At 53.7% G+C, this 18,180-nt stretch overlaps 6 protein-coding genes across 6 annotated transcripts; 4 read left to right on the top strand and 2 right to left on the bottom strand.

Moving 5' to 3' along the window:
* Positions 1–894: 894 nt before the first annotated feature.
* CHGG_02205 (uncharacterized protein) lies at positions 895–2,338 on the top strand (the record flags this gene model as incomplete). The annotated part of the gene is made up of 3 exons (XM_001228720.1): positions 895–921; positions 1,015–1,676; positions 1,753–2,338. 3 exons carry the CDS (start codon positions 895–897, stop codon positions 2,336–2,338), a joined length of 1,275 nt encoding a protein of 424 aa, XP_001228721.1.
* Positions 2,339–3,365: 1,027 nt separating this feature from the next.
* On the bottom strand, positions 3,366–4,547 carry CHGG_02204 (uncharacterized protein; the record flags this gene model as incomplete). Its single annotated transcript, XM_001228719.1, has 1 exon — positions 3,366–4,547. The coding sequence occupies one exon, from the start codon at positions 4,545–4,547 to the stop codon at positions 3,366–3,368; it is 1,182 nt and encodes a 393-aa protein (XP_001228720.1).
* An 893-nt stretch (positions 4,548–5,440) lies between these two features.
* Positions 5,441–8,748, top strand: CHGG_02203 (uncharacterized protein; the record flags this gene model as incomplete). Its single annotated transcript, XM_001228718.1, has 4 exons — positions 5,441–5,593; positions 6,058–6,307; positions 6,431–7,979; positions 8,136–8,748. The coding sequence occupies 4 exons, from the start codon at positions 5,441–5,443 to the stop codon at positions 8,746–8,748; spliced, it is 2,565 nt and encodes an 854-aa protein (XP_001228719.1).
* Positions 8,749–10,004: 1,256 nt separating this feature from the next.
* On the bottom strand, positions 10,005–10,949 carry CHGG_02202 (uncharacterized protein; the record flags this gene model as incomplete). Its single annotated transcript, XM_001228717.1, has 3 exons — positions 10,005–10,176; positions 10,248–10,384; positions 10,497–10,949. 3 exons carry the CDS (start codon positions 10,947–10,949, stop codon positions 10,005–10,007), a joined length of 762 nt encoding a protein of 253 aa, XP_001228718.1.
* A 1,001-nt stretch (positions 10,950–11,950) lies between these two features.
* CHGG_02201 (uncharacterized protein) lies at positions 11,951–12,979 on the top strand (the record flags this gene model as incomplete). Its single annotated transcript, XM_001228716.1, has 2 exons — positions 11,951–12,035; positions 12,102–12,979. The coding sequence occupies 2 exons, from the start codon at positions 11,951–11,953 to the stop codon at positions 12,977–12,979; spliced, it is 963 nt and encodes a 320-aa protein (XP_001228717.1).
* Positions 12,980–16,029: 3,050 nt separating this feature from the next.
* Positions 16,030–17,499, top strand: CHGG_02200 (uncharacterized protein; the record flags this gene model as incomplete). Its single annotated transcript, XM_001228715.1, has 2 exons — positions 16,030–16,366; positions 16,541–17,499. The coding sequence occupies 2 exons, from the start codon at positions 16,030–16,032 to the stop codon at positions 17,497–17,499; spliced, it is 1,296 nt and encodes a 431-aa protein (XP_001228716.1).
* Positions 17,500–18,180: the final 681 nt, after the last annotated feature.

The raw sequence follows: 18,180 nt of genomic DNA, 5'->3' as shown, positions 1-18,180 counted from the left end.
TAGGAGAAATGGGATCGATCCAAGCTCACAGTCAACAACACTCCGTGCACCATTACTTATATATGTGTATGAATTAATATAACTCAATGTTATCTAGGCGTGATTTTTTTCCTGAATTTCCATTTTAGTCTTCTAGTTGCCCCTCACTATATTACACTTTTTAACGTTGATGCTCTGGGTCACAGAATGCTGAGACACGGTTTGTTTTCCCTTTCAAGTTGTGTGTTGAGCTTACAGGAGTTGGGGCACGCCGACCCGGAGTTTGAAATTCCCTCCAGGTAGTATTGAAATTAGCCAGAGGAGTCCTCAGTGCCCCCCTAGGTAGGTAGCTATCAATGATACAGTCCGTGTTCATTGCGAAACCTACGAACCTCCAGTCTCTAGTCAGATACCCGCGTGCTCTAACAAGGGCGGAATTGCGTCAACAGCAACTCGAGATTGGGATCTATCAATCCCTCGGAGGTTGATCGCTCCGAGCATCCGGAATAATGTAAATACCTGCCCAACCAATTATACACTCAAAGATGCTTTTCCGTCTTAACTGATTTGAAACATGTGGCTCCTCCGGCCCCGGACAAAGCACTATGTTCCTCCTGCAACTGATTACTTATTGATGAAAGCCTTCGTTACATTGAACACATCCGTGAGGGCATAATGGCACAGACTGCCTGACCTTGATGGCCAGCTCAACTCTGCTTGCCCAGGACCGGAGTGCCATTATAAAGGTAAGCGATAGAAAGACGGCAATACCGCTGGCGGAAACATGTGCCTTTTTGACCCTTTCCTCCTCAGCGCCATACACGATACCTTCAAAAAATCCCAGACTTTCTTCTTTGGATTAGGCACCCAGAGCCCTACCCTCAAACCTGTCTTCCTTGCGCGGGCAAAGCAAAGATGCCATATCCCAAGACTGCCATTGTTGTAAGTAATATTTTCCATAACCCATCATTTTCCTTACGCACCAAACAGCATTTCACCATTCATCGCTGACACAACGGTTTTCTCACGGTCTAGATTGGTGGGTCGATTGCTGGCCTTCTCCAAGGCCTCCAACTCAAGCGCAACGGGGTCAATGTCACGATTCTCGAGCAAGACCATTCTGAAGAGCGCCAAAGTCATGCATCTGGCGTCCAGGTTGGGCCCAGACTGGCAGCCCTACTCGAGACGCTTGACGCAACCGGCCGGCCCTCTTCTATCCCTGCTGACTTCCTCAGCGTCGCCTGGCGCAAACACCTCCGCATCATCGACCGCCCGGCTCCGCGCCACATGAGCAACTGGGGTACCTTGTATCTTATTCTGCGAGCCAACTTTGATGGCAAGGCGTCAGGAGTGGTGCCGGATCCGCCCTCGCCGGGAGAAGGAGAGGGGGAAGTTGAGTACCGCGCCGGTAAGCGTGCTGTGGGGCTGACTTATAGCCAAGACGATGGCATCATCCACGTAGAGTTTGAAGACGTAAATACCGGCGAGAAGGACATTATCGGCGCTGAGATGGTCATCGCCGCCGACGGTGTGCATTCAACCGTGCGGAAGTTGTTAGATATCCCATCGGAGAAAAAGTACTCCGGGTACATTGGCTGGCGCGGCGTGGTGCCGGAACGCTTGCTGACACCCGAGACGGTCGAGTACTTCTCCAATCGACTAAACTTCTCCCTTATGAAGGGGGCATATTCCATCAGGTAAGTGAAAGCCGTCCATGGTCCGTGTTCTTGGCCTCCTTATCTAAGTTCATTTGACTGACAATACCGTGACTAGCTACATCATCCCCACTGAGGCCGGCGAAGTTGCACCCGGGGATCGGTTCGTCAACTGGGTATGGTACTTTCGAGTGGCTGGTGACTCGCCCGAGATGGCCAACATTTTCACCGACATCAACGGCAAGATGCACCACAGTACCGTGCCGCAGGGGCTTGTCCAGCCAGATCTCTGGGTCCGTCAAAAGGAGCAATACCTCGAGCAGATGACCCCGCCGCTTGCCGAGCTTATCGACAGGACACCGCGGCCGTTCATCTCCAAGGCCACCGACCTCGACGGCACAGACTACCCGGCAAGCTTCTTTGACAGTCGCCTGATCCTCGTTGGGGACGCGTACACCGCGTTCCGGCCGCATGTGGGAATGGCGTCTGAACAGGCAGCCCACCACTGCTGGCAGATGGATCGGGTATGGCGCGAGGAAATTACCCAAGAGCAACGGGACCGGGAAGCGGCGTTGTTTGCTAAGCGGTTCCTTTTGTTGAATCGGTTTGTCGGTTTGACGGGGATGGAACTGTGGTTTCAAGTTCTGGGGACGGTGGCTAGCTACGCATGGATGGGTGTGAAGCATCTTCTAGAATTTGTGTGAGGAGGTACACCTTTTGATTACTTATTTCGTGGAAGCTAGCAACATTAGCCTTAGACTTGCCCCTGCAAGATGATTAGAGTCCCCAACAGATATGGTTATTTTTCACATACATGTACCGGAACACGATTTGGTGGCTCAAACTGTAAAAATGTTGAATGCAGGCGTGACCAACTGCTGTTTCCTCAACTGCCGCGGACGCGGAACAGCCTCTTTGAGAAAGGGATGCCTTGATTGGAGACCACATCGAAAGAAAAGAAGAATGTCAACCAAGTAGCAATTCATCTTTTTAAGAACAAGCTGGTTCATCTGCCTCTATTGTTCCTCTCCGTTTCGTCCCATTGTCAGACCCCCTCCTACCTGGTACTAGCTGGGAAGCCACACACAAACACTCCATCTTGGCCAACGTCCTCTTCGAGTTCAAAACACTTCGCTGCGCGAGCACATATTGTGCATGTAGGTCCGGAGACAATCCGCCAACTTCGATACGCAACCTAGGATTCTGGCTTCTGGGGTTCCTGGCGTCAGACTCCTCAGTAAAGACGGTCGAACCGGCGCTGGTGATTCCATAGATCTAGACATGGGCCGGCAGAGCCTTAGTGCCGTTTTCCATCAACACATCAACAAGTCTGGGAACTAATCCCGCCTTCAATAACGACGCTAAAGAACCGCGCCAGGTTCGCTTGAGGGCGAGGATTCGACATGATTGTAAGTTAGATAGATAGTGTGGGAAATATCTGAACGTGGAAAAGAACATCGAAGTGTCACAAGAGAAGCCCACATATGCCTCCACGCCAGTCTTAAGTGTCTTATTTTCCAACCCACAATTCATATTTCCGACGTCACTCTGCAGAGACTCGGCCCTAACCCAACGGCACCAGGGGCGTCTGTTGGGAACTCAACCCCCGATCCATCGATCACGGCACCGAGCCCACGGTGAACATTCAAGGCACCGCCGTGTAACTCAAACATATTCCTTGCCCAAGTACGTTATCCGACATACATAGAATCACCGATGCTCCTGAACTGCCTACTCCGACGCCGAGTCGAAATCATAATCTGACGAGGCAGACTCCGAGTTATACTCCTCACTGAACAGATATTCAACAATTTTCTCCACTCCTTGCAAGTCCCCTTCCTTGGTGCCCCTCTTCTCCTCGTCAACCCAGCCTTCAGTATGGCCAGCCCCAAAGTCGATCAACCAAGCATCGTCATTCTTGTCGATCAGAATGTTAGCGGCCTTCGCATCGCCCCAGACAACACCTCCTTCGTGGAGTTGTTGGACCGCTTCTTTGATCTGGCCCGCCCAGCGTTCCCTTAGCAGGACTGGGATGCGGCAGAGATAAAGGCCGTCTAACACTCCGTCGTTGTCGCGACGGCAGTCAACGTAAGGAAGCAGAAGACCCGCTACTCGGCCATCCTCTACTGCAACAACGCCAAGCAGACGCACCACGCGTGCCTCTGGTACGACCTTGGATTTCAGAAGCCGGAGATGGGTTTCCAATTCTCTTTCCAGTACTATAAACTCCCCAGCCCCAAATCCCTTGCAGAAGCAAGTGGTTTTCTCACCCGAACCACCCAAGTCGACCAACACTCGAGTAGGTGTGTCCTCAAGTGCTTGTTTTGGATGCTGAAACCAGACTTCAACTGCGGACGGATCAAAGAACTTGACGAGCTCCTTGGCTTCTCGTGCAAGGTCTGGATCAACATGACAGAGGGGTTCCATAAATTGACTCTCCTTATCTGGCATATGAATCGGAATGGGCTCGTCGTTTTCCGATTCCAGCCGGCATCGGTGCGTCTCAGGGAGAAGATACTCGGACAGCATCGGCTTGGCTTTCCCCGTTCGAATCATGTCGGGGTCAAAAGACGGCGGGACGGTCGGGGCCACTGTTGAGAAGATAGGCTTGAACACAGCGATGATCCAATCATGGAATTGGGTTTGGACGTCTTCCGGATGCTCTTCCTCCTCCGAATCACCTTCCTCTCCGCCCATACCGCTCCTGTACCTGACCGCGGCGATGAACTTGTGGTACCGCGCGGTGAGAAGAGGCGAATTGCAAAGGAAAAAAGGCGACAACTCGATTTGGAATTCTACACCATTGCAGCGAATGAAGACAACACAGTCATCATCGCTTTCGTAGTGAATATTGATACGGTCGCGGATCGGCTTTGCTAGGATGCGGCCCGCCTTGACTGTCGGAACGGACATCGTCTTGTGATAAACCGCTGAGAATAGAGCTGACGGTGAGGAGGTAATTTAGATGGAAAATGGTAATGACAACAAACCTTGTTCCAGTTAGTCCTGAAAAAGGCCGCGAAAGATAATGAATGTTTGGTGTTGGAATTTAAGCCTGGGAACAGGGGGAAAAAGGAGTGTTCGAAAAGCAACTCGCAGGGGATTTGCGGGGTAATTCGACATACAACTCATGCACTGCTTGGGTGGTGGATGGTGTACCCAATCAACAATCCGACCATTGAAATCTCAACGAGTGTTGAGATAGATGAGCTTGAGACACATGTTTCCAGAACCCTAGTTATGCCTTAGATGAAAAGCCGGGAAGGTTAACTGTTTTCTCCAAGTGGACGAACAGTTTCCTTAGAAATTAACGGCGACTACCAGAAGCTTTTCCTTTCAATGTTCCCAACGAGATGCGTTGTGATGTCGTTGGATTTATGATTAGACTGAAGGCTCTGTCTGGTTTTCTCAGCTGGCACCCAACCTCAGTTCAAGCACACCAGAGAACGAGACGAATTAGGAGAAGTGGAGTACCATGTGCCAAACAATGAACACACGGTTTTAGACGCTGGCGAGCTGCATATGCCATGACGGACGTCGCCCGTAACCGGCTATGATATTCCAGTTGGCCCTCGGTTTCTGATTACATTGGATGTGCACCTCGTCACCCGATGGACCAGCCAGACATGAGCTGTCTCCTCATCAATCTGCCCATGCCGGATGAACCTATTTTCCCCTTCGGCCTGCGCAACCCTTCCGACTGAGGACGATGCTTCTTTGATCGTACCCGGCCGCCGCCATTCTCTGCTCAAACACTCTAATAAGGGACCTCTATCCACAAAAGCCATCACGAGCTATCTCGCAAAATGGATGCCCTCACTTCCGCCGTAGGTTTTGTTTCGCCAGCAATTCATTCCAGCCTCCTTCCACACCCCGACCCAGTCTCATCAGTGGCAACTAGTGGAACAAAGCCGTCGATAGCCTCGGGAAGTTCCTCATGTTTCTCATCAATGTCACAGGTGAGTTACTTACCTACAAAATTACAGACTAGGCAACATCTCTAAGACCAGGAGCCCGACAATTTGCTGACTGGATTCGATTGTTCCTCCTAGCCACCACACGTGCTACTTACTCTGGCACTATTGATGCCGTGCCGCATAACTTTCCCGAACCATTGAGACGCACAGGCAAAGGACCGCCGCCAACTCAAAAAGGGGATGGCGGAAGTGTGTTGACGAGGGGCACCCCCAGCGAGCAAGATGGCGAATAGAGGAACAATATGTGGTTGAGAAATACCAATAAACGAGGTTGTAAGCATTTGTTTATGGGGGGGGCTTATCAATAATATTCCTTGTTGCAAGAACCGTGGATCAACAAGGCGACAAAATCCACATACTGCCCCCCGAGCAGCAGATACCACCTGGTACATAAGCTCGAGGGGTGGGCGGCAATATATGTAAGCAAAAGATTTGAAATCAGGCAGTGGGACTCCGAAGCCACGGAGAATTGGTGCCGCGTGTGGTTCCCAGAGGCGGACCTCGGAAGGGAAAGCCGCGGATTCGAGCTTTGGTCCGTATACAACCCCCCCGCCGGCGAGAACGTACCGAGAGCCCTCCAAGGGCGGCCAAGGCCAAGCCACCCGGTGGTTCTGGAAGGAGACTTCAACCTAAAGAACCCACTGTGGGATGGGTTCGGACGCTACGACAGGAAATCTGAAGACCTATTGCAGCTGGGTTTCTTGTGGGACCTCACCATCAGGACTCCAAGGGGAGCGACAACGCGAGCTCCCCAGGGGCGGCAGCGAGGCCGCCCGTCAACCATCGACCACTTCTAGACTTCGGAAAACCTCCAAACAGTATACTACGGGGAAGAGTGTCGTGGAAAGTCAGACCACTACCCACAAGTGCTCGAGGTCGGGGAAGGGCATGGGCCGAGGCCAACCCAACCGGATGGCTGGGCCTGGAAGAAGATGGACAGGGAGAGGGTGAAGGCTGAATCAGCGTTGCTATGCAAGGTCATGGGGCTCGCGGACCCGGGACCGGACGGACTACCGGCCGGAACCCGGACAGTCGAGGGTCTTGGCAAAGCTTTCGATAGCCTGGCCGAGTGGCTCACCTGGACCGCGAAGGAAAGCACTCCACGGAAAAAGGCGAGCTGCGGCTACAGCTCTCCCTGGTGGACTGTGGAGGTGCAGCAGGCCGCCCGGGAGGCCAGGAGGGCCGAGAGGCTGGCGAAGGAGACTCGGGCAGAGTACTGCTGGGAGGAGCTTAGCGAAAGGCTCAAGGACCTTGCTAGAACAACGCGCGAAGCACGGACGAGGGCTTGGAGGAACAGCCTACAGGAAGCAAGCGAGGCAAAGAAGCCCGATCAGATGTGGAGCTTGGAAAGATGGGCTAGGCTGCGGAGCTTTTTGCCGCCAGAACCACCGAGGCTTCCGGAATTTAAGGACTCTTCCGGACAGGTAACGGCCGAAACGCACGACCAGAAGGCCAGCGCGCTGGCCGAGAGGTTCTTCCCGGACCCACCGGCCAACCTGACGGACGTGGAAGACCAAGCCTTTTTGGGCAGCTGGAACCCGGGCTTCGACGTCGTACAGGCAGTGACGCCGACCGAGATCACGGAAGCGATAGGAAGAGCAAGCCCCTGGAAGGCGCCAGGCGAGGATTTGCTCCCGAGGGGCCTTCTGAAGGCGTGCGGAGCACCGTTAGCTGAAGTGCTGGCCCTTCTGGCGACAAGGTGCCTGGAGCTAGGATGGTTCCCGAACCGTTTCAAGAGGGCGAAGACTGTAGTACTACCGAAACCAGGAAAGGCTCCGCCGGCGTATCAGACCCCGGGGGGATACAGGCCCATTGCTCTGCTGCCAACCCTGGGGAAGGTAATAGAGTCAGTGGTCGCCAGGAAGGTCACTCAAGCTGCAGAAGTCAACGGCCTCCTACCAGATGAACAAATGGGGAACAGGGCACACCGCTCCACAGAGCTGGCTGTCCGGCTAGTAGTAGCCCAGGTCCAGGAGGCGTGGAGACAGAAGGGTGCGGCATCCCTATTGCAACTGGACATCTCAGGAGCCTTTGACACGGTCAACCATACCCGACTGCTAGCAACTTTGCGAGAAATGGGCTTCCCGAGGTGGCTGGTCCTCTGGACGAGAGATTGGTTGACCGGTCGAGAGGCCACCCTTCTTTTCGACGGCAAGACGGCGGCGCCGACGGCAATTCGGGCAGGGGTCCCCCAAGGCTCACCCCTTTCCCCTGTTCTCTTCATCCTGTACATTTCCTCATTATACAAGCAGCTAAAAGACGAGCACCCTCACTTGGCTATAACAGGGTTTGCGGATGACACCAACCTCCTAGTATTTGGTCGAAATCCCCAAGCCAATGTCCGGCAACTAGAGGCGGCGTGGGAAACGTGAATACGATGGGCGGACAGTCGGGGGATGAAGTTCGCCCCGGAAAAGAGCGAACTCATCCATTTCAACAAAGGGCGACGGCAGTGGACTGAACAGGTAAACCTTGCCAACCCAGGGGGAGGCACTAGCCCCGTTAAACCAGAAGGGTCTGCCAGGTTCCTGGGGGTCTGGCTGGACTGGAAACTCAACTGGAAGGCTCACCTGGTGGCGGTGGAGAAGAAGCTGAGGACCCAGAGCTATGCCCTGTCGAGGATCGTGGCAAAGACGTGGGGAATGGGGCTAGCCAAAGCGCGAGAAGTGTACACAAAGTGCATCCGGTCGGCGCTGGCCTATGGCGCATCATCGTTTCACATCCCCACGGATGTGGGAGGCGAGCCGGTAAAGAAAGGCATCACTAAGGCCCTCGGGAAGGCCCAGAACAAGAGCTTGCGGATTGTGGCGGGAGCCTTTAAGTCTACCCCCATCCGTGACCTCGAGACAGAGACATGGGTACCACCATTGGACTTGTACCTAAACAAACGGCTTGCAGATTTCGAAAACCGACTCCAACGACCCGATCTGGACGACGGTCAAGGCGGCAAGAAGACGGCGGGGAGCCGGGGAGCGTTGTCCTCACCGCCTGCCGCAAGATACAGCAGAGACTTAGCTCGAGGAGGGGCAACAGGGGCCGACCGCGAACCTTGGGACCTCAAGGGCCTACGGCGGTGGAGAGAGCCGCGGGCACGGTCATGCGCTGGACGGGGGGAACCGTTGATACGAACAGGGTAGTAGAAGAGGCTTGGAGAGCGAGGTGGTTAAAGGAACGTGTGGGACTCGTGATGGTGATGTCTGTTGGTGCAGAATAGATTGATTGAGGACTTGGGAATGAAAGCTATCTGCCTGCAAGTGTGGGAGGTATTTGTGGTCGGTTGCCCACCAGTGTGGGGCCACAGGTGGGCCCCACCTGTGCCGTGCCACAACAGAACGGGATGACAGAGCGAAAACGGGATGACAGAGCGATCACCAGGCCGGAATGGTGCAGCGAGAAAGAGGGAAGAAGTAGGGGGCTTGTACGAGTTAAAGGCAAACCGATTTGATCCGGATGTAGTTAGCGTGCTAAGGTCCTCTAGGCCCAGTGCCTCCGGGCGAAATAAATTCCATCCATCCATCCATCACCAGGCCGGCGGACGACTTTGACCATCAGCAGGAGACGCTATTCCGGAACGGAACCCTAAGGAGGCACGACGGTCTCAGCAAGGCGAAGAGCTCACTGGTGGTTCAAATCCGGACGGGAGCAATAGGCTTACGGGACTTCTTGTTTACGCGGGGAGTCCCGGAGGTTCTGACTCCTGCCTGCGAGTGTGGCGAGGGACGAGAGACTGCCGAACACCTGGTAGTGTGGTGTTTGGCCCCACCGTTGACTCGAAGATGGGAGAGAACTGGAATGCGGACACGACGGGACTTTTACTCTGTTCTACACGGCATCAATCCCACGACTGCACGGCTCGCGAAGAGAGTCCTCGACTGGCTGATGGATCCGGGGAAGCTGCCGATGTACAACTTAGCCAGGAGGCTCGAGCTGGAAGCGGCGGCCTGAAGCGCCCCCGTTCGGAGGCCAGGAGGCCTCCTCTTTTTGTATACGCAGACTCACCAGAACGCACCGTTCCTTGATTGTTGGTATGGGTTTTTCACGCGGCCCGGGAGGGCACGGTTTTCCTGTACACTAAATAGCTGAGGGTCCGGCACGCCCTAGGGCATAGCGGAGTATGAATAATAATAATATATTCCTTGTTCATACTGGGGAGGCATGTCAGTACTCAGGAGGTGTAGTTACGCGTCAATGAAACGTCTGGCTAAGCATGCGATATGCTCATGAAGGGCTATATCAAGGCATTGAGCAAGCGTTCATGATTCCGAGGAAAAGAATCATAAGAACTATGGTCACCCTCAAACAGCCAGCATCTAGTCACTCGTTCGGGACGACTTCCATTACTAAGCTCACTATTACTAGAACCAGCCAGGGGACCAGGTACACCACAGACACGCTACCAGGGCACCTCATTGCCTGTATACGCCCACAGCCTCCCACTGTGGGTTTCCTGGGTGGCTGCGTCAATCACCTTGATTATTCCGTTGACGCTCTCATCCACGGTGATTGCCGCCTTTTCAATTCCAAATGCGTGGGCGCCGCGATCACCAATGTCCGTCTGCACCCAGCTGTAGAAAGTAAATCAGCAGCTATTGCTCGATGAGAGAAAAAGAATCATGGGACTGGAAATCTAGCTCACCCAGGATCGATTGGGAAGGCGATGAGCCATGGCTCTTCGGTGTGGATGGCCTTCGTGAGCCAATGCTGGACCAGCTTGGTGGGCCCATACGCCGCGTTCCGCATGGGGAGAAAGTTTCTGTTGTGAGAAGGGGGTGGCTGGTGTCAGAAGAACGCAGAAGAGGATGGGTACGACATTACTCACTACGGACGCGGACAAAGTTAGCAAAAGTGAAAAAAGATGATCTCTCTCTGGAGATGGCGAACTCACCGTAAGAAACGCTGCGGATGAGCCGATGGTGACCCATTTTGGGTCCTTCGCCTTCTGCAACACGGGCCGGAAAGCCTGGAAGAGCACAACAAAACCATGGACGTTCACTTCGACATGCTTCTGGATGTCTTGTGGCGTTACTTCGGACACGGTGGGCCACTTCAACGCGATGCCCGCGTTCGCGACGAGAACGTCAACGTGGTCAATGCCGTGTTTAGCGGACAACTCTTGAACGGCCGCAGCAGGATCGGAGTGAACCGTGACGTCGAGCTTGACGACAACTAGCGAAGTTCCTTCGGCCCTTGGGAGCGTGGTGAGTTTTTTCGCGGTAGAGTGGTTCGGGTCGCGGACAGTAGCGATGATCCTGTGGTTGGCGCGAGCAAGGTAGAGCTCCAGGAGCCCACGGCCGATGCCACGGTTTGCGCCTGTAATGAGTACGACTGTGGGCGACATGGTTACGAGGGTCTAAGAAGGTCAAGACAATACGGGATGCTCGATCAAGATTCAAGACAAAGGTCGATGTAGAGGTAAGGAGTGAGCAAGAAATCGCATGGTCAGGATGGTTGTGCGCCCTAGTCTTAAATAAATAGAGACCGCAGAGACTGAAGTTTTGGGGGAAAGTATCGGCGGAGAACGAGATGCAATGTCATGGAAAGAAAGCTACATGGATTGATTCGTCTCTTTCCACGGCACGATACAATGCTTGCTCGATTGAGCTGAGTGTTATCAACAAGCCACAGGTCCAGAATCAAATCAGGAGAAACCAAGATGCTAGTGGATCTGCCACGGCGCAAGGTGAGATCACTACATACTAACCAGGTATGCATGAACGACCTGGGATCTCGCAGTGTCGCAGGGGTTTGTGGATTACCTTGCAGACAGCGATGCCCCCACATTGCTTACCTTGCATGCGGCTCCCGGTGCGTTATGCTTGGCCTTGCATCTGTGATGAAGCCATTAAGTCCAAACCTGACAAGGATATCATTATTCCAGGCCTCTACACATTAATCTCACGGCGGTTAGAGAACAGAGCATCTTAGCAATGGCCGGCCCGTATAGAGTCGAGAAGGATTGACTCTTGAGAAGTCGAAGGTTATCGTCACGAACTTGTCCCTCAGCGGAGATTGATCAACTGATGTGTTTTGCTGATATTAGCAATGGACCGGGTAAGGTATCTAGGTAGTTCATATGCAGTACTAGGAGCGAGTTAACTAGACGATGCATGAGCGTGACACCATGGCTTGAATATACCGTTTCTATCTTTGGTCCTTGGTCAAGGTTTTTACGAGGAGGCTGTCAGTGCAGAGAACCAAGGATCAAAAGAACACGAGCTATAGGGTTAGGGTTATGCTGTTGTTGGTTGCATCCGATCCCATGGTCTTGCCAAGTGCCAGGTTTGTTCCTTGCACACCACCCTGCACCCGTTCCGCAACATCCGATTCCCGAAGGCCATCATGGACTTTGACCTCCGCCTGTCCAACACGGACCCAATAGAGCGGCGGCGCTTGCAGAACCGCCTCGCTCAGCGCAAGTTTCGCCGTATGTGCAATGTCCTCTGTCGCACTTGAGCATTGTCTGAGAGCCTCGCCTGATCGACCCCCACAGTCAAGAAAGCTGCCGACCGCGCTCACCTGCATGATGATCCATCGCCCGCCCAACCCGAGACGCAAACTCGCAATCTCATTTTGCCCAACCAATCCACCATACCCCTGAGTCCAAATGACCCTCTCCGTAGTACCAGCCACACCATCTTGGACCCCAACGATGTCGATTTTAGTCAGCTTGATGTGATGGGGAGTTTTCTGCCCGACGTCGGTGTCGTCGGTGTCCCGATGGTGCAGGCACGGTTCGAACCCACTCTCGACTTGGGCTTCCCTCAAGACCCGTCCCACCATGACAGCAACGACGGACAAAACCCACAACAAGGCCCGATCTTGCCCCCGCCTCTAGATCAAATACTCTACGAGGTTCAATCTGACAATTCACTACGGGTTCTGTCAACGGCAGCACCCGAAGCATCACTAGACGGATGGGTCGGCACACTCCATATCGCAGCCCAGGGGGGTAACGAGGGCATCGTACGGATTTTGCTGCAACGGGGCCAGGTTGACTGCAACGAACAGGACAGCGACGGGCGGACGGCGCTCATGCACGCCGTTATCGAAGGGCACGAGGCCGTTGTGCGGTTGCTACTCGCGCATGCCGCCCGCGTCGGAGATCTCGACCGCGACCGACGGTCAGCGCTGCATCTGGCCATCTTGCATCGACGCGAGAGCATATTACGCGTGCTGTTGGATTGCCAAGACCCGGGCTTAGACCTCGATGCGTACGATGTCGCTGGGTGGACTCCGCTGCACATGGCGGTTGAGCGCGGCTTTGCCGTGGCCGTGGAGCTGCTGTTGCAAAATGGCGCGAACATGGACACGAAGGCAAGAAAATGTCACTTGATGGGGAGAGGGGCCACGGGCCATGCAGAGACATGAAGGGCCATCCGTGGAAGTTTTGAGGGTGGTTCCCAGAATAAGAAGGCGAAACGACTCCCTACCTCCGTGATAACTCGGCGCCCGGAGTCGCCATACTCAATATTAGACTCTTCATGATATAGTGACTTGCAGGGCATTGCTCTTCAAACAAGAAGGCGAAATGTGTTTCCCCGCCGAGAACTTGGTTCTGACGTAGCCGCGTATCTCATCCCGTTTATCAGTCGCCGATTTCTTCGACCCTTAACCGAGAACGCGGCAACGGCATGGTACTTTTTTTGTTCCGAATAAAGCCCATCGGCGAAGTGCGGGCCGTTGGCCTTGTGAGTGGTGATCAGGAACTGGGAGAGGCGCAAAAAGTCGCGAATGTCAACATTCTGGAACCAGTTTATAACCACTTTTAAGACACTGCAAAAAAAATCCTTCCAAGATGACACTTTTATTTTTCTTTTGCCTCCAAAATGTGTTTTCTTTGTTGCTGTTTACTTTTAGATTTGGCCAAAAGTACTGCCCATGTCCGGCGCCAATAGCCACAGAAACGAATCAGACAACTGGAGTACTGTGTACAAAATACTCAAGACATAGTTCGAAACGTTGGGGAATTGCATATGCCAGAACGGAGGAGACGCCCATAATAGGCTATGATGTCCCGGGTTTGAGAATCTGCAGTTTCTGCTCCTGTTGGATGTAACGAAAATGGTCCGCATGCCTCTCAGAAATAATAGGGTACTAGCCTTTTCCAGGCGGAGTTCCGTCCTTGCTGCACCTCTCAGCATCACCTGATCGGTAAGTCAACTTGAGTTGTCTGCCTCGTCAGTGTGCCTTGGGAAACGCCACACAACCAGCATCAAATGATCTTGTTATAAATAAATATTATTATTATTCATACTCCGTTATGCCCTAGGGCGTGCCTGACCCTCAGCTATTTACTGTACAGTGTGAGAGACGAGGGACATTTAGGCGAGGCGCCAGGGCACTGCCGATGAGACTCTATTCTGCTAATTACAAGATGGGGAGAAAAGGAAGAGAAGCTGGAAGAGCTCTCGTGATATAGGAGTTAAATGCCAGCGCGTGTGGCCACGTGCCCAACCAAATGGAGCCACAGTGCACTCCGACGGCAGCTGCCGTCACAACTAGCCTAAGACTCTAATAAGAACGTGACGGTGGTATAATCACCGCAGACCACATCGTGGGAAGACATATAATGGACTACGAGTTGTGGCCTTGCAAAAGTGTTCGATAATAAACGCCGCTCCTTGGCTCTGGATGTTGCTCTTCTTGGTCAACTATCCCTAACTGAACTTCAGAAACACGACCCAGAGACTGCGTGCTACGGCTGACGACTTGGATTCAACGGCTTGTAACAAACTATAGTATCGGACATGACAGTGGCACCAAAACTATTGTCTCCCCGACACTACCATCTATCTATATACCTCATTCTTTTCTGGCTTTGGTGTGGCCATGCGAGCTTACTACTCAGCGTCAATCCCAGGTGAGACCCAAGGTCTTACCTCCGCATCACTGTCCTGATAAGGTTCCTTGGCCACTCACAGCTCTAGTGCCAGCCTTCGAGACTTTTGCCAGACGTCTACTAGTACAAGTTGGTTTTACAAATCTCGAGTGTATCGACTGTGGGATGCGTTAATCTTCTTGAAGATACGACTAAAAAAAAATTAAAACTAGCAACTGACTGAATCTAAGTATACTTTGTCGGAATGCTAAGACGGTCACCCTAACAACGAAGACATGGAACAGTAGTGTACCAATTTGTAGAGTCAGATCATGTTACAGGAAACCCTTCAAACATCAGGTTCGCTCAACTAATTAGTACATAGGGTCGCTATATAAGGCACGACTTTTATGTTTCGCAGATATCTTGCGGCCTTCTGGGCTTGGTCCGCTCCAAATCGACGAATCTTGGCGTGAATTATCCGCATTATCATACAAACCTCTACTCTATTATTATTATTGCCCCCCGCCTTCGATCAAAACAGGGCTTGCTCACCTCCACTACTGGCCTCACGAGCATATCGCTGGCTCAAATCCGAGCTCTGGTCATTTGTTGACAGGAACTCATAGTCGGCTGTCTTTCCTCTTCCACAGCTTGAGGCGCAGCGGTACCTTGTCAACTTGCATACCCTCTTTTGGATTTGCTCATTATTTTAGTCTACTTGGTACGTTCATATCATGTTAGTTACGGCCCTTCTTTTCTTGAACCTTTTGCACCTGCGTTTCCACAACCAGCCTAAAGTCTAGATTCCTTTCAAGTTGTGTCTTACTTTCACTTCTGTTTCTCTTTGATCACTGGCATGGGTTCCAAAGCTCTACCCACCCTTTCAAATTGTGTTCTCCGGCGGCACATGCCCCCTATTGTACATTGACAATAGCCTCCCCACGTCCCTTTCAGAGGTCAGAGGCTGTGCTCCTTCCGGTTTTCTCTGGCCGCTTTACGACCCTGGTTGCCGGCTCTGTTCTGCAACTTGATCATCTCCGTTCAGTTCTTGCCGGCCAATATCTTCCCCCCTTTGCTTGCTCCGTTTTGGTGCCCGGCCTGGCCCCGGCGTGGCTCCGCTTTGAATTTCCGGATCCCCCTCCTTCCCGTCCTCGCTGCTCCCACAGACCCGCTTCTCTAACCTTCTCCCCCCTCCATTTCCCTCTCTCTCTCCTCGTTGCATCCCTACTTCACTCAACTTCTCAACCAACTTTCTTCTGGCCACACTGGTGCTGACTTGCGACGAGAGTGGCCAAGGTGTTGAGGTATCATCGGTATGTTCAAGATTAATCTTCTCAGCCCTCGTTCACTTTTGTGATCACACTTGCGTTACTTTCCCGGGGGGGGGGGCACTTCTTTCCAGCAATTATCACATGTGAGGGGGGGTTTTAACTGACCACAAATGTGTTGCAGATTCTCAAAGACCGCACCTCGAACACCCACCATCAACCAGACAAACAACCAAGCTGTTCGAACTCGACATAAATTCCCGTCGGCCTATCAAAAAGTCACAATACCATCCATTCTCTTTTTGCAACCAACATAACGCAAGTCAAAAATGGGTGATTTTCTTGCCCGTTTGCCTGCTGACATGAATGCCGGTGGTGCTCCGACAAATGTCCCGATAACTGACGGTCCGTCCCGGCCTTGCCGTCCGTCCGATCCTAGTGGGGGGCGGTTTGAGTGGAGCTCCTTCCGGTACCGTGCCGGTTCGGGTTTCCCCTTTAAAAACTTCTTCCTAACCATCGATGTCCGCGAATCCTCCGCGGCCGTCTCACCTTCCCCCGTTGTAGCTTCTTCCCCCGAGGCCCCCATCATCATTGCTGCCGATCGTGCCAACACTCGGTTCCTTTCATGGACCAGCACACTCGAGGGAGGGAGAGCCGAGGTCCTCGGTTTTTTGGGAAGTTGAGAGCGGGTAACCGAGCCTCCCCTGCTGACGTCGCTAGGCGACGGAAGAATGTGTGCCTCCTTCCTATGGCACCTGGAGTTCGGGCTGGGCGAACCGACGCCGGTGGTTAAAGGGGTACCCTCACCGCGTCGACGAAGACCCTGCGTGCTCTCTCCAGGGAGGAACACACCGAGTACATCCCCGAGGAGGTTTCAAGATGGGCGGCCACAATCACCGCCCAAGTTTGAGCGGGAGAACTGGGGCGTGAGCACCCCCAGCAACACCAACTCCAACCACCAGACCAGCAACGGCAGCAACGGCAGCAACGGAAACAACAACCACAACCGCTACAGCGGCAACGGAAACAACAATAACACCGCCAATAACATTGGCGAAGCCACGGACGAGGACGAGATTGAGGACGAGACGGCCCCTATTCCCGCCTCAATTCTCGCAGCCGCCGTCCGTTACAACGCCCGCCCTCCGCCTCCCCCCGCCAAACCACCCCATCTGGGGCACCGCCGGCATCATGCACGGCATATACCTCCAGCGAGGCGTCCACCGCCGCTCCTACGCACTCGACCCGCGATATACCCACCAGCGCCGACCCGCCGACGTCTTCGGCGCCAACGGCCTCACACCAGGCGACTGGTGGCCCCTACAAATCGCCGCCTTCTTTGCCGGGGCCCACGGGTCGCACATCAAGGGCCATTTTCGGCTCGCCCACGGCAGGTGCATATTCCGTCGTCGTCTCGGGCGCCGCCGCGGCCTACCACGGGCAGAACGGGGACCGGGCACCAGGGCACGGTGGTGTACTACAGCTGCGGACCAGCCGCCGCGCGCAACGACCGTGGCGGCGCCAGTCGGCACGAGACGCGCGCATTGATGCGGTCGGAGCGCGACGCGTCGTGCCGGTGCGGGTGCTGCGCAGCGACGGGCCGCCACGGCCGCGAGTGGGGCCCCCGCCGTCGGCATCCGCTACGACGGCTTGTCATGTGGTGGATGGCCCGGTCGCGGGTGCCCAATGGCCTTGGGCGGGGCATTTTCTGGAGGTTTGTGCTGCGCCGTGTGGCCGGGGCAGACGCCCACGCTGGATCCAGCTGCGTGTGGCCGATGCCGTCGGAACCAGCAGAGTAAGGGAGGGGGACGTTGGTGAAGCAGTGGGTACTGAAGGGAGGGCGCAGGGGGGTTGTTGCGGGCTTTGAAGGGTGGGGGCTGTCCTTTGCTGCGGGTTTCTCCCGCGAGGGGGTTTTCACGTTTGGCTTTTTTTCTTTTTTTTTACTGTTTTTTTTCTTTTCAATCATTCATGCCTTTGCTCGCTGGGGGTGATGAGGGCGGACGGGGCTTCCTTTTGGGCTGGGGGTGGTGGGTGCCCACCAAGGGCCACTGGCCGGCGTTGTGATTGTTTGTTTTATGTAATTTGAACTTCGTTGTTTGAGAACTGCCTTGTTGAAGGGTGCATGGCTATGCGTAAGGTTACTTGCATTTTTTTTGGAGCGCCAAGAGGTGGGAGACTCTCTGAATCTATATACAGAGAGAGATAGGGCTGCAGGGCTCCCTGTTAGCCACCAGGCTCCCTGTCAACCACCACCATGACTTGTGACCTCTGTATCCGTTTGTCCATTTCAGCATGCCTCAAGTGTGACATGTGATTTTCCTCTTAAAGCGACCGTTCATGACCTCATGACCTTACTGCTGTGTTGACTTATCTCTTTTACCTCGAGCCTTGGTTTACAAAATAACATTTTGCAACAGCCTGTTGTTTTACCTTTGTAGGGAATACCAGGTATCGCGATAGCGTTAGAAGCACAGGGAAAA

The sequence above is a fragment of the Chaetomium globosum genome, genomic scaffold (assembly GCF_000143365.1).
Source record: "Chaetomium globosum CBS 148.51 scaffold_2 genomic scaffold, whole genome shotgun sequence".
NCBI classification, from domain to species: Eukaryota; Fungi; Ascomycota; class Sordariomycetes; order Sordariales; family Chaetomiaceae; genus Chaetomium; species Chaetomium globosum.
This window is presented reverse-complemented; position numbering and strand designations above follow the sequence as displayed.